Source organism: Protomyctophum parallelum, assembly GCF_964188405.1.
Source record: "Protomyctophum parallelum genome assembly, chromosome: 23".
NCBI classification, from domain to species: Eukaryota; Metazoa; Chordata; class Actinopteri; order Myctophiformes; family Myctophidae; genus Protomyctophum; species Protomyctophum parallelum.
Genome location: NC_139715.1, coordinates 9,039,134 through 9,054,025, shown reverse-complemented (window position 1 = coordinate 9,054,025; position 14,892 = coordinate 9,039,134). Strand labels below are relative to the sequence as shown.

The 14,892-nt window shown below is 40.8% G+C and overlaps 1 protein-coding gene across 1 annotated transcript; it reads right to left on the bottom strand.

The window, feature by feature from the left end:
- Positions 1-1,633: 1,633 nt before the first annotated feature.
- On the bottom strand, positions 1,634-9,165 carry LOC310853875 (NF-kappa-B inhibitor zeta-like). Its single transcript, XM_083758349.1, has 10 exons — positions 8,977-9,165; positions 8,746-8,852; positions 7,642-8,135; positions 6,390-6,495; positions 5,718-5,864; positions 4,720-4,783; positions 3,983-4,152; positions 3,545-3,655; positions 2,835-3,002; positions 1,634-1,809 (listed from the first exon to the last, which is right to left on the bottom strand). Exons 1-10 carry the CDS (start codon positions 9,077-9,079, stop codon positions 1,771-1,773), a joined length of 1,509 nt encoding a protein of 502 aa, XP_083614475.1. The 5' UTR covers positions 9,080-9,165; the 3' UTR covers positions 1,634-1,770.
- Positions 9,166-14,892: the final 5,727 nt, after the last annotated feature.

Below are 14,892 nucleotides of genomic sequence, written 5' to 3'. Positions count from 1 at the left end.
AAGACTTTTAGATTATTCTGCCGTGGCTGGACCGGCACCACTACAAGGATTGGTGTGCGTATCATCCTTTTTCACACGGGTCCCTGGAACAACATATTTTCAGATGGGGTCAGCGGCCCATTGCATATCATTTTTGGGGTCCTTGACATGAAATAGATTGATACAGAAATTTAGGGTTTCAAAAAATGTTCATGATTTAGAAGACATAAGAATCAGGTCTCAATGGCTTTAGAAACCTGGAACCCACAGATGATGTGTTTTCATTCGCCAAAGCAGCTCATTAATTAATGCACTGAGATGGCAGTTTAGTTATATTTTTTAGAGAGATTCCTTCTCGGAGGACTGTTCACAGCAGCTACAGTAGGGTGAACAGTTGAATTAATTAATAGTATAATTTCATGTGTTTTTAGGTGTTAACCCATTTTGGCCTGACGTCGAAATTAAAGATTTGTCTTCAAAATCATGACAGTTTCCTGGAAAACCTTATGTTTCTGTATCATTGGTGTAATATGCCTCCGCCCCCCCCCCATCTGAAAATATGTTGTTCCAGGGACCTCCCCAGAAGCTTAAGATCACTCTGTAACAATATATTCAAAGATTTGAGGCACATTTTCACGATTTTTCAAAAATAGCAGATCTACAAGCACCGAGTGCAGCGCTATGAGCTTGTAGATCTGCTATTTTTTCAATAGCTAAAGTATAACATAATTCTTAAAACACCAAAAGGGGCACTAGAGAGAGTACAAAAAACCTTCAAATGAGCTGAAAACCAAGCAAACAATGGATTGAAATTGAATCAAACGGCAAAACCGTGAAACAGCAATTGCGCATAGACAACTTGCAGATGCGAAGATCAGAGTTCACGCTGTGATGCCGCCTTTAGTAGCTATGAGCCAATGCTGTAGTCTAGGTTTTTTTTTTCAAACTGTATACATTAATAATTATTCCCTGCGCAACATTCTCAGACCTTCTGTTGGTGTGTAGACCTAGATTTCTCTGCTCTCTGATTTTGGATGTCATCTTCTGTCTGACTATATGGCCACAGAAGGAAGGTGAGCAAAATGCTACCAAGGATAATTGTTTGGTTCAGATGCAGAATAATTTTAATCCACTTGGTGGCATCATAGTTCATATTATTGCATTTCTCATGTATGCTTTAAACATATTTCTCACATTGAGTGACCATGCATCAATGGACATTAATAATGAGATTTACCTTTCTGTTTTTATTAAGATGCGTGTCACACTTATGATTGTCATCAACTTTTAAATGCAGTTAATGTTTACAAAATATTGACAAATGCAGATTACCAATAGCATATTATGATTATGCAGTCACAAAGTATTTCTGACAGTAAACCTAGGATTACTGCTATTTAGCATTTAATTAACAATGACATTCATACCTTACCCGGTGGATTAACATAAACAACACATTGTATCAAAAGCCAACTGTGATGACATTTTCAAACTCAATTTTACAATTTTTAGGTGTTACAGTAAATAATAGTTCCAGTGTTAATTCCAAGAAAACAAAAGATGGACATAAAAAACTAAACAAAAAACAAGCCAAAAAATTCCTTTCCAAGCAACAGTTAATTAATAATTATACACTAAACTCTACAGAAAAGAATAATAATAATATAGACTCACTACTTTGTAGCGTACATTTGAGCATGTTTCATTGAAACGACTCTTCATCTGCCTTATACCGGCAAATTGTCTCTTCATAGCCTGGACTGTCTGACTGACAGTGGTTTTGAACTGGAATCAAGAACGAACAATTCTTCCTTTCAGGATCTGCCTCAACTGTAGAAGATACACAACACATACCATCAGTTTGAAACCTAAAGAGCACAGAAGTCACTTGTTCATTTTGGTTTGGTATAAAAAAGAGAAGACTAAGTAGTAAGTTTTCTAAGTTTTCTAAGTTGTGGTTAACTGTCTGAAAATACACATTAACATGAATCCAACACAATGCTTGATGCTGCTGTCAAACAAGTCTATGAAGCTCTCTATGGCATCTATGAAACACAATTTTATACAATAAGATAGAAGGTATGCGCGTGACATCATCATCATACCCGGAAGTTATGCGGGAACGCCTACTGAGTGGCAAAAAACTACTTTCTGGCCTTGATAGCCCATACATCCAAACAGAAAAGTCCTATCTGATTGCATTAAACAATCTTAAACTCAATTCACCACTCACTTTGCCATTCATGTTATGCATGCGCATACCCTCTATGTTGTAGAATGTAGAGGGTATGTGTGTGGGTGGTCCCTGCTTCATCTCTCTCAGCTAAGAGGGTCCTTGACCTTGGCCTGAACATTTTTGAAGACCCATCCTGTATACAGTATAGCATGGGTTCCCAAAGTTGGGGGACACCGATGGTGGGGTCGGGATTATTATAATTTTTTGGTGGGGGGCTAGTGTATTATGATGTGTGCGATATTAAATGTGAGCTTACCATATTCACAGTAATCCTTAATCATATTCCATCATATTTAAGAGCTTTTGGAGAGAAATTAGACAGACTCCAGACTCACTTTCAGTAGAGCACTGCAGAGGGGGATGTGTGTGTTTGTGTCCAAATGATGGTTGTTGATGCTCGTTTAATGCATCAAGGAAGGCAATTACGTGTCAAACAGGTCTACATCTATCCTAAGATAGCGTCTTAAAAAAACGTTGTGTAAATATGAAGCGCATTGTCAAGTATAGTATATAGTGATGGGTCAGTGACACTGTGACAGTGCAGTGCCGTATCGCCTACTGGTCCGTATCACATACTGGTGTGGTGTATAGTGATTAGGGTAGTGACACAGTGCTGTACCTTAACACCTACTGGTCCAGTGGGCACCAGCTGAGCAGGAAGCTCGTTCTCGTTGTTTTTGGTGCCGGGATCGGCGCCTCTTCTCAGCAGCAGCCTCACAGCTTCCACCTGAGAGCTGCGATTCCGCAGAGAACTGGCGATGTGCAGCGCCATGTTCCCGTTGAACATCTACACACACAACACAACACATCACATCACACAGTGAGTACACAGTGTATAAGGTGCTGTGTTGATTTTGACAGCACATTTTGATTTAGTTTTTGTCAGTCTTTTGAATAAGATGTCATTTGGTTTTAATCCTATTTAGTCATCTGGAATGGTTTTAGTTTGTCTTTGGCCTGAAAAACATTGAGGAACCTCTGCATTAATGCTTACAAAAACGTAAAAGGTAAATAAATTCAAGTTCCTGCCCGTGGTAGGCAATAAATTCAAGTTCCTGCCCGTGGTAGGCAATAAATTCAAGTTCCTGCCCCTGTGGTAGGCAATAAATTAAAGTTCCTGCCCCTGTGGTAGTTGGCTAAACATTTATTATTTGGGGTTTATTATGCCTACTTTATTGAACAGAGTGCATTGGATTTCCCCTTTTCTGCACTTCTGGAGAAACCTGAATTTATTTAAGTATTATCAAACCCTCTCCAATGAGCACCCGTTTTTGCAGTTATTGATAACCATAAGGACCACGCAGAGCTTCTTCTTCTCCAAAGACGCACCTTAATATTTACAACAGCCAGTGAAGACGGCTGGTCCAGGAAAACGTGCAAGAGGTCCATGTTGGCCTCCTCAGACGCCATGTGCAGAGAGGTACGCCCACTTTTAAGATCCTGTACAACAGCACACAGAGAGGTTCATGTCCCAGAGAGGTTTCATGGTGGCTTCTCTTCATTAGTCACTTCATTTACTTAGTACTTAAATTCATAATGAAGTTGTTCATTCACATTCACTGAACTTTGTTGTGTCAGATGTGCAATGTCTATGTGAGCAAAGACAGGACCATAGAAATGTACTTACTTGCCATATAAATGTACTTAAGCACACATGCAGTAAAAGTAACAGGGACGGTAAAAGTAATGTATTCAGCTTCTGAGAATGTTGCACTACATCACAGAATTGTGATGCCAAACCATGGACCACAAGGCCACTGACCCTACCTGTGTCCCACAGCATGCTCCCATGAGCAGCAGAGTTCTGATGCAGCCTCCGTACATCCTGCTCCTCAGTCTGAGCTCCTCTGCCCTGCACGAGGGAGGAGCCGGCAGACATCTCAGCTCTTTGATTACAGCGTTGTGACAAAGCACGGCCACATGGAGCGGAGTCAGGCCTTATTATTTGGGGAAAGACGACGTCACATCACATGCCATTTACACTTTAGGACACTTGAGCGATTTACAGTAGTTATTTGGTTCGGTTGAGTTTGGTTTGTTAAGAGTTTGGTTTCAATCACTTGCAAAACATACGACGATATAATTGCAAACTACAAAAAGAACACAATAGGCACGTTTTGTTTACTGCCAAAATAGGAAGTAGTGTATGTGGTTAATGTTATTATTATTGTGACATTTCACAGCAACAATGTCTTTTCTTTTTAATGCATTATTTAATAGCTTTTTTATGGCAAACATGCATGCAATATTGTAAACGGTCCTGTGTCCGTGTCTGTCTGTCTGTGAACAAACTAATTTCAGAAGGGAGGAGTAGATTTTCATGCAGAGGTTAGAGGTCAAGGTCACAATCAAGGCTAAAAAGGTCTAAAATACTCTAAATGACATAATGGGTCATATCTGGGGAATGGAGTTCAAAAGATGTAGGTACGGGCAAGTGTTTGAGCCTCCTGGTGTCTCCTGGTGTTTTATTGTACGTGTAAAGGTTTAAAGAATGAACCACTTGCCGTCATAATTGACAGGCTCGACATCAGTCGGCTGCCAGCTCCCGTTGAGGACTCTGTGGATGACCTAGTCATGGATATGTACTAAGTTATTCAATAAAAAGGATATGATACATCTGATGGATATTTGCCATCTTACTAGATATTCCCTAATAAGGACAATCAGACGGATAGATCTTGTGGTTTGACACTGATAATATGCATATTATTATACTTAGCCCTATTAAAAATAAATCTCAAAAATAGAAGATGCATAAGCGTGTGCTCGTAGATCTGCTATTTTTGAGACATGGGACATTTTCACCTGTAATGACATGTCCAAAATAGGGACGCCAGGGTTAACCCATTCTGACCTGAGATCAGATTCATACGAGGTTTCCGCCGGACACACACTGGTCTGATGAACCCATTCTGACCTGAGATCAGATTCTAAAAATGTCAGTCGCTCTTCGATTTTTCAAAAATAGCAGACCTACAAGCTCGTATCGCGCCACTCGGTGGCGCGATATGAGCTTGTAGATCTGCTATTTTTAAATAGCTAAAGCATAACATGATGACACCAAAATGGGTGCCCGGTCAGAATGGGTTAGACATAGTTAACCCACTGAAACCGAGAAATGATCTGTGTCATAAGTAAATAACATAATAACAAATAACAAATAACATAAGTTATTCATAAAACTCTTAGGATTTACATTTTAGATTTAGAACAGTGGTTCTCAAAAAAAGCAGATATGCAAGCTCGCAGTGCGTCACTTCATGCCGTGAGCTGCGAGCTTGTACATCTGCTATTTTTGACGGCAGGGATGTCCCTGGCAGAAAGCATTTTCAGATGGGGGGTCTGTGGCCCAACATATCATTCATTTGGGGGTCCTTCCTTGGCACGAAAAAGTTTGAGATCTACTGATTTAGAAGGCATTTGTAGAATCGGCCTCAGGTCTCAATGTGGATGAGTCAGAGAAACATAATAATTATATTATCATTATCATTCATTATGGTACCTGCAGGCTGAGGACGTGGCCTTTCTCGGCGCACACGTGCAGAGGCGAGCGTCCCCAGCAGTCAGCAGTGTTGAGCTGGGCCCCGTGGAACAGCAGGTCCTGGACAATCAAGTGTTGGTTGGTCGCAGCTGCCAGCTGAAGTGCCGTCTTGTTGTGGTGCACAAAAGGGAAGTTTTATCAGCAATCTTTTACAGAGCGGCGAGCAGCAGAGATAATGCAACCGGTTTGAAAATAGATACCTTGTACAGGTAACAAGAGAATTATAGAGTGTGGATGTAAAACCAGCACATGAAATGTAGTGAAATAATGTATGGTGGTGGTTTCCAAACTCCATGCAAATCTTATTTCGGAGGAGTCCCCAGATGATTAGTTTAATGTGAAACATTGCCCACTCAACAGTAAACAAGCCAACATGCAGTATAAGTGTATGCAGGGTATCTGAACATTTATAAAATCAGAATTGAATGACTTTTAAGACCTTTTTAATACCAAATTGGCCAAATTGTCAAATATTATGCAAGAAAGAGGCAGACATTGTGTAAATAGCCCAACTCCAAGCTCCAGCATTGTAATGTAGGGCTATTGGCTATTTTCAAAAAAGATTATGCGTGGACGGTTAAGACTCGTGCGTCGCCAATTTATGTAAACCATCATAGATAGATTGGTGAATACCTGGCCTTTGTTCTCTTTCACGTCCAGGAAGCCAGTGGCGGCCATTTTACTGGCCAGCACATGGGCCAGGGCCCTCTTCCCCTGTGCCACTGCAATGTGAAGAAACCTGGAGGTGGAAGAAAAACAATTAAGTCTAATTTATTTCATATTTATAGGATTTCATCTTATAAATTAAGCTTCAGGCCTATAGGCTATTTAGAATTTTACTTCAGTTCAATGTAAAGTGCCAAAATTGACTTGATTGATTATTCTGGTAAGTTTGGTAAACATATTAATGACTTGTGTCTTCGCCAAAAATAGCTGATATTACAACTTTACAAGCTTACAATGCGCCACAATTTGACGCATTGTGAGCTGGTATAAATCTGCTATTTTCGCTGACTGTCCACCCGAGAATAAAGGGATGCTAGAGCCCAAAGTCTCGGCCACTCGATCACTCACACTCGCTCACTCCAGCATGGCAGTGTTATGTTAAATTGGTTATCTATGCTGAAATATGTGACAATCATGTGGAACGTAAATCATTGCGGTTTGTTTATTAACGGAGTTCAACCTATAGCCGTATTTAGTCCACATATTTAACCCATTCTGAACGGGCACCCATTTTGGTGTCGGCATCATGTTATGCTTTAGCTATTGAAAAATAGCAGATCTACAAGCTCATATCGCGCCACCGAGTGGCGCGATACAAGCTTGTAGGTCTGCTATTTTTGAAAAATCGAAGAGCGACTGACATTTTTAGAATCTGATCTCAGGTCAGAATGGGTTAAAGATGGGCACATATTTCACTATATAATTTTTTGAGTGAGGACCCAGCAAGCCAAATGACGTCATGATGACGTTACTGTATGATGACGTCCTCCGGTGACGTTCAGGACTAGGCCAGATCACAGCCCATATGGGGATGATCTTCACGTCATTTCCAGGACGTCTTCACCAGTTGAAATAATATAGCTTATTCTGGGCCAGATCTGACTATTATGATATGACTTAAACTGATGTGGCCTCGATCAGAGTCTCTCTGATTCATCCAGGGACGTCCGTCTTAGTGGGCATAATGTTGGTTGAAATCAGGAGATATTCTGGGCCAGATCTGACTAGTCTTGGTTTGACTTGATCTGGCCACAATCGAGACGTCACTAATTGGTCCAGGTCCTGACCGTGCTTGCTGGGGACGGGAGTGGCCGAGATATCTCAGGGGTCATGTGGTTAAACTGGACCAGACAAACTGAGCAGCATGTACAATACATACGTGTCTCCGTCGTCATCCTGCGCCTTCAGGACCTCGGGGTCCATTCCTTCCAGGTTCTGGACTTCCTGCAGTACTTGCCACTGGAAGAATGTCATCTTGCCATCGGCGAGTGGAGCCTGCACGGCACTAGTGGTTGATGCTGAACATTTTCCATGTTGTTTTGAAAGGTCAACGGCGAGTGGAGGCAGGGCACTGGTTGAGGCTGAGCATCGTGCATGTTGTTTTGAAAGGTCAACGGCGAGTGGAGACAGGGAATTGGTCGGTGCTGAACATTGCACATGTTGCTGTATAAGGGGCTCATGGTCATTAATCGGCCCAGGGGGGAACAGGTTTGTGATGGCGCCCGCCGTCATTGTTGGAGGTGGTGGCGTGATTGACAGAGCAGGCATGGACTTGTTTGCCATGAGCTCTTTATGTACTGCAGGGCTCATGTGTTCAAAGTCAGGTCGGTGGACACGCAGAGGCTTTTTCTGAGGGGGGTTGCATTTCTGAGACTGAAAGAGGGATACAATGTTTAAGAAAGTTTTGGAAACAATGATTGATTTAATAATAATAATAAATAATAATGAATTTTATTTATATTGCACTTTTCATTCACAAGGAATCTCAGAGTGCTACAAGGTTAAAAACATATGGTCTATCATAAAAGGTTAAAAACAGGGTTAACAAAAACAGTGCAAAGCGACAGTTCAGCACAAAAAGGCCTTCCGAAACAGGAAGCATTTCTTTCCCCAATGCTCTACCATTTAGAATTTAGGCAATAATAAACTCCTGACTTGTAAATTCAAGTGTACTGTAGGCCAATTGGCAATTGATTAAGAAGTTGCTATCAACATTATGAAATAGTTTAAACTATCTAATACCTCTAAAATGTCCTGAAACAATGGTAAAAAAGAAGAAGAAAAAAATATATAGGCCTATACTGTAAACAGAAATACAGAAATAAACAACAGAGGGCTCAAAATATTAATACTCTCAAACAACATGATGGTCTGTGCACTAAATGGTTGCACCAGGCCACCAGCTAGCACTGCAGTCTGCAGGCACAAATACAACTATTGAAAATGGAATCCAACCGGTGGATTTGTAATGTGGCCTGTATACCTGTTGAAATCCCTGCTGGCTCAGCATGGCCTCATTGGCCTGGCGTTTCATCGTGATGAGTTCTTTCACAGTCTTCCTCGTCATTCCTGCTTGCACGTATCCTGGTGCTATGGCACACATCCAAACAACAACACATCAGTCCCTATCCGAAAACAGCTTGATCAGCATTCACCATCATATCATAAATTTCATAATCATAACCATAAATTATTACTATTAAAAATAACCTACCGAGTCGTCCGCGAACAACGGCATGTTCGCCTCCGTTTGCGTCTCGCTGCACACTCCCATAGTCCGACCTGGATTTATCGTGGGACTGTCTATAGTGAAACATCGGAGGGTTTTCTTTTCACAACACCTGCTGTCATTCAGCCTTTAGATAGACTGCAGTGACGAATCAACGTCCTACTACTCCCTGTCCTCCATGTCGGTCTGTGTGAAGTCTGTGAACAACGAGGAACCAAAACATGAAATTATGATGAGGTGGGTGTAGCCTGGGCTAAGGTGGGTGGGACTGGTTAGGACACACTGCCTATCCGTACTTTGATGTTCGATATACAGACATAAAATGATAAAAGTAAACTGCATGGCATAGTCATAGACCAACATTTACAGCACTCATCCAAGAACGCGCGCTGTTTATCCAGAACGGAGGATAACGCTCGGGCATGACATGTTAATTATCCAAATTAACCAACAGGTTATCCTTGACACTCGCAATGGAAGAGTGCGAGTGTCAATTTATTTCAATTCAATTGTATTCCTTAATGTGAGTTTCGTCTTGCAGCTTTATAATTTAACACATGTTGCGTTTAAAGTACAAATGATTATGAACCTTAAATGGAGCCTTTTAGCCTAAATGATATGCAACGCACGAAGCAGGCATTGGAGGCCGTAGCTCGGCAGCTTGACTTAGCCTATACAATACAGTCTATAATCCTATATTTAGCAAATAACTTGTCTGTCAAGCTGCTGTCGTTTTCGAATAATGCACAACGTCACAAAAATGGTTAGATCATAATCATTCATAATTTCATACTGTCTGCTGCGTAATTACGCGCCGAGCGCTGCCGCCGACAGTTGCGCTTCAAGGCGCACTGCGCCATAACGCTTACGCGGCAGCGGCGGCAAACTCTTGCAATGGATTATAAATTAGTTTAAAAGTGAATGGATCTGAATTGATCTTCTATCTTCTATAGCCCTCAAACATTTCCATGCGCCAACTTTGCCAAGGACCCCTAGGTTGATATATATTTTATAGCTGAGACCCCCGGCCCCGGCCCATCTGAACATATTTTGTGTCAGTATAGGCTATAGAATAGAGACATTTGTCAACATTTGTCATCATTCAACATTATTAGGCTATAGCACATACAAGCTCACGTGCAAGGTGTTGCAATGTGTTTGGCCTGAAGACCATACCGTAGGGACTCCTTGGGACAAAACCGTTTTAAGGTCAACCACACCAATGAAACTCATTGCAACTCATTGTGTTGCATTGGTACTGTAGTTGACCTTAAAAACCTCTTGTCCTGTCTCAACCTCAACCCTTTGGTGTGGTTTGGGCTTTAAACTGTTTTTTTTTTTTTGCAGGGGTTCCCCTGGAACCGCCTGTGGACCCTTGGAGAACCACTGCTAGACTACCCTACAGTATTGTTTCCCAAACACTGGGTCAGTCAGAGTCAGACCCATTTGTGGGTCACTCACGGACCAATTTTTGGTCACGAGTCGAGTAAAATAACTATGCTAAAATCCCATTTTCCTTTCTTCCATTATATTTCAAATGATTCTTTTTGGGACTCAACCTGAAACGTGTGTGAACCACTGGGCCCTTGGATTCATACACAATTCCCAGCAGGGGTTAATCAACTAAACCAAACTTGTGGCATTCCATTACAATTTCTAAAATTGTCTTCACTATACAGTAGTACATGGCATGCAGACTTGGCTATATAAACAGACAGCTCTCCATCCCACACAATGGGGCGATGTTTGAACACAGATATATATGGGTATAGCATATAGGACTGCTTATGTTCAGACACTGGCTGCACACACTAACATTCTGGAGGGCAATAGCTATACCAGTGGTGGAAAAAGTACTCACATTTTCTATAAGTAAAAGTATCAATTCTGCAGTAAATGTAAAAGTCAGAAGTTCTAAAATGTACTACCAAAAAAGTATTGATTCACAATATTTGTAACGTAATCCCACCACTAACAGTTAAAAAAGAAAATGTACTTTCAAATTTGCTGGCTATACTTTTGAATCTTTTAAGGCAGATCACTTTTAAAGACATACGGCAAGTATTGTACGTACCCATTATGAAAACTGTTGTTAATACAATTTTAAATCAATTAAAGGTAGACAGGACATTGTAGACACACGTTTGAAACTTACCAAACAGGAACTCAGTTCAAAATGTTGTGGAGTTGTGGATCTTAAGAATTTCCTTGAGTGGCAAACCACTCCTCAAGCTCCTCCATAGCTTGGGGTTTTCCCACATTAGAGGTATAGGCCTACGCCCTACTGTATGTTTTGACAGTATGTTCCGCATACTATCAAAAGGTGAAAGCATGCAGGCAGAACAAGTCTCATTGTACAATTTGTACAGTACGTTGAGGAAAGAAACCAAAAACGTTTCAGTGGTGCAGGCAATTAAAGCAGTCACTCTTTACCCTGATTCCAAGAGCCGGGATTGAAATTGCTGGTTTTAGTTGATGTGTAAAAGGCAAGGCAAGACAGTTTTATTTGTATAGCACATATCAACAACATGCCTTGTTGTTCAATGTGCTTTACATCAATCAAAGGAAAAACAATTAAACAATAACATTAGGATGCATAAAACAAAATAAGTAAAAAAATAACAGTTACAGTGCAGAAGAGAGAGGGGGAAAAGATAAGTAACTTATTCATAGGCAGCTGCAAAAAGAAGGTCAAAGGTTTGTGTTTTAAAATAAATAAGGGTGCCAGCAGACGGTCGGATTTCTGGGAGTTTGTTCCAGATATGTGGTGCATAAAAACTATGCTGCTTCCCCATGTTCATTTTTGGTTTAGGGAAGGGACAGAATGCAGACCTTTCCCAGAAAACCTGAGAAGTCTAGATGGATCATGCTTTCGTGCAAGATCAGAAATGTATTTTGGCCCTAAACCACCATTTAAAGCTGTATTTTGAAATAAATTATTTGACACACAGGGAGCCTGTGTAAGGATTTAAGAACTTGAGTGATATGCTCCACTTTCTTGGTATTAGTAAGGATCAAGTGCAGCGTTCTGAATCAACTGCTGTCGTCTGATAGATTCATTATATTAATTTGCGGAAATGAATGTCGAGCTTGTAATTAGTTTCTAGGTTAAGTATTTGTAGGCTTGTTGGCTAATTAAGTCTAAACATGAGTGTGGTCAGATCTGACAGCAGACAGAAGGTATGAAGGGGTATCAGATCTCACAACTGGGTTTGGGATGTCATGACACAACTTGATTAGGAATTTAGGATAGGTCAGTGGTTTTCAAACATGTTTGGCTCAGGAAATAACCTTTTCATCCATGACAACCCTGAATTACATTGTTACTTTATAGCACGTTTTGTCGGCACGTGGGACTGGGGGGAGCACTGGGGGGAACATTCACCAATAACATAGCAGATATGATCTGCTATTTTTGGTAAAGAGACTTGGTGTACCGTAGACTGGAAAAGAACGCAAGTAATGCAAGTATGCAAGTTAAGTAATGCAAGTAAAATCCAAGTGAAATTGATAAATTCCAAATATTTTAAAAGTATTCTATGGCGTCAAGGCACCCTAGGGCCCCATGGCACGCACTTCAGAAACCCTACCGAGACACGACAGCGTACGTCACTCACCTTAAGTAACTGCTTAAAACAAATTCATATTTGAAGAATGTGCTGCGATATAAAGCGGTTACTTTCGGCATGCAGCATGACCATGTGATGTGTATGTGCTATAAGTTAGGCTTCACGCTAACGGTACTCCTATATGAATGGTACAGTATGAAATCTAAATGCATTTCCTGATTAAGTTCTCCCTGCCTGTAGTGTTTATCATCTTTGGCTGGTGGCAAAACAAACTAATGCAGGCCCATCAACTTTCTGAAAGATTATGTGATAAATCCAGTCTGTCAATATATGGTTTGTTTGACCCAGGATAAATTGCAGTAGCAATTTTTCAACGTTGCATGTTATAGCCAGGCACATCTAGAACACACTCAACACAGCATATTCAAAAAGTCTATTGTTGTTGGGGGGAAAAGGTCAATTCAGGTCAAGGCCACTTCGACATTTGGGTCTGTTCGCATATCTCTGTGTCAAATATCTGCTTCTAAACATGACATTTTCATGTAATGTATGTCTATACATTGGTTTTCTAAGGTGTTCTTTGACATACAATACAACCAGAACCAGATATGACCAATTAAAAAATGTCCAGTATATTATGATCTTCATGGGGTACCCTGAACCCCAAAATGCCAACATGTAATAATGTGTGGCTGTTGGCAACTGTCAACCCATAAAACTAGTTGTAGCTGCTTTGCAGGTATTTTGAATCATTTGCATATTGTGCTGAAGCCATATTGCATCATGCATTTACTCAGTCACGGGTTACACCCTTTTATGTACACAATACAAATTCATTCATACCATAATTCAGCAAATCCGATTCCTACAAATTATTATGCAACTGCAGAGACACTTAAGTCTCTGAACATGATGCTTGGATTGCTGATCCAGATGAATATACCCTTTGAACTGGGTTTGAGCTGAGTGGGTAGAAATCGAGGCCGACTGGGAAAGAGGAGGTTCGTGTCCATCTGTCACAATGTCCCTCGCCTGTGCAAGATGCTTAAACATTGTAGAGCAGTATGTTTTCGCTCTGTAACTTTGGTCAGCATGAACATGCATATCCTTTTAGTTTAGCCTATATATCAATAGGCCTACTGTTATTGAGAGTCAGAATACTTAAATTCCTATTACATCCCTATCTTCAGATGAGTCCAGTGACTGACTAGTCTAGGGTTGAGTCAAGCGTGTATGAACCTGAACGCTTGACTCAGGAATGTGTTAATTAACTTAATTCATTTGTGTATTGAACAGCTTTTTCATTTATATGTTTCAATGAGACTCAGAGTAGAGTCACTGCTTCTTCGCCTGGAAAGCTTAGGTGGTTCGGGCATCTGGTTAGGATGCCTTTCGAGCGTCTCCCTACTAGGGAGGTCCTCGATGCACGTCCCACTGGGAGGAGAGTGAGACCCCAGGGCATCGACTCACTGGCCTTGGAAGGAATACTATACCTCTGGATCCCTCAGGAGGAAGTTACTAATGGAGAGGGAAGTCTGGAACTCTCTGGTGGAGTTGTTGCTCCCACGACCCGACTACGGATAAGCAGTTGATCATGGATGGATGGATGGATGGATGGGTGGATGTTTCAGTGATAGTTAATACTATAGCTCTGGTCCATACCCTTACTGCTCTTGCTGCCGTTGGCATTAGTTAATACTTGGCCTATGTATGAAAAAAAATAATCATTTGTGGATATTTTTGGCCCTATAAAATGACAAATTCCATGGATATCCAAAGATATCAAGCAGATATATATTTTTTCTTGTTATGCACAACCAACTTATGGACACAGACAATATGTTTTTTTTAAATGTAAACTTATGTATAATGTTCATAGTTCTAATTAGAGAAAAGGAGCAAAGACAACTTTTGTTTGTGAATGAAGAGGATGATGAAGTTGATAATGGATTTAAGAGCGCCATCTACTGGCTTGTTATAAGGTGACAGATAAAAAAAAGATTTTAGGGCTATACAAAATGTCCTTCAGAGTTCAGACATTACAGTAAAAAAAAAGTAAAATATGTATATATCATTAGCAAAATGAACAAGAGGCTGTGAATTTAGCCATGATGATACAGTATGTCGTTATGTCTATGGTTTGAAATTGAGTGACCTCTCCTCCCGCTCCCATACTCTAAATTCCAATACCCAAAATCTCGGCCACTCGATCGCTCACTCACACTCACTCACTCCAGCATGGTGGTGTTACGGTGAAATCGGTGACCTGCTGAAATATGTGACAAATGACAATCGTGTAGACAATCGCATAACGTCAGTGACCGATAGTAAA

Excerpts from the sequence above, each read along its gene's own strand:
- LOC310853875 (XM_083758349.1), bottom strand. The coding sequence starts at position 9,079 with ATGTTTCACTATAGACAGTCCCACGATAAATCCAGGTCGGACTATGGG. Across the intron at positions 5,865-6,389 it reads TGAAAGAGAACAAAGGCCAG|ACGGCACTTCAGCTGGCAGC; the intron begins GTATTCACCAAT and ends CACCACAACAAG. Across the intron at positions 4,153-4,719 it reads CGAGCCTGTCAATTATGACG|GCCTGACTCCGCTCCATGTG; the intron begins GCAAGTGGTTCA and ends CCAAATAATAAG.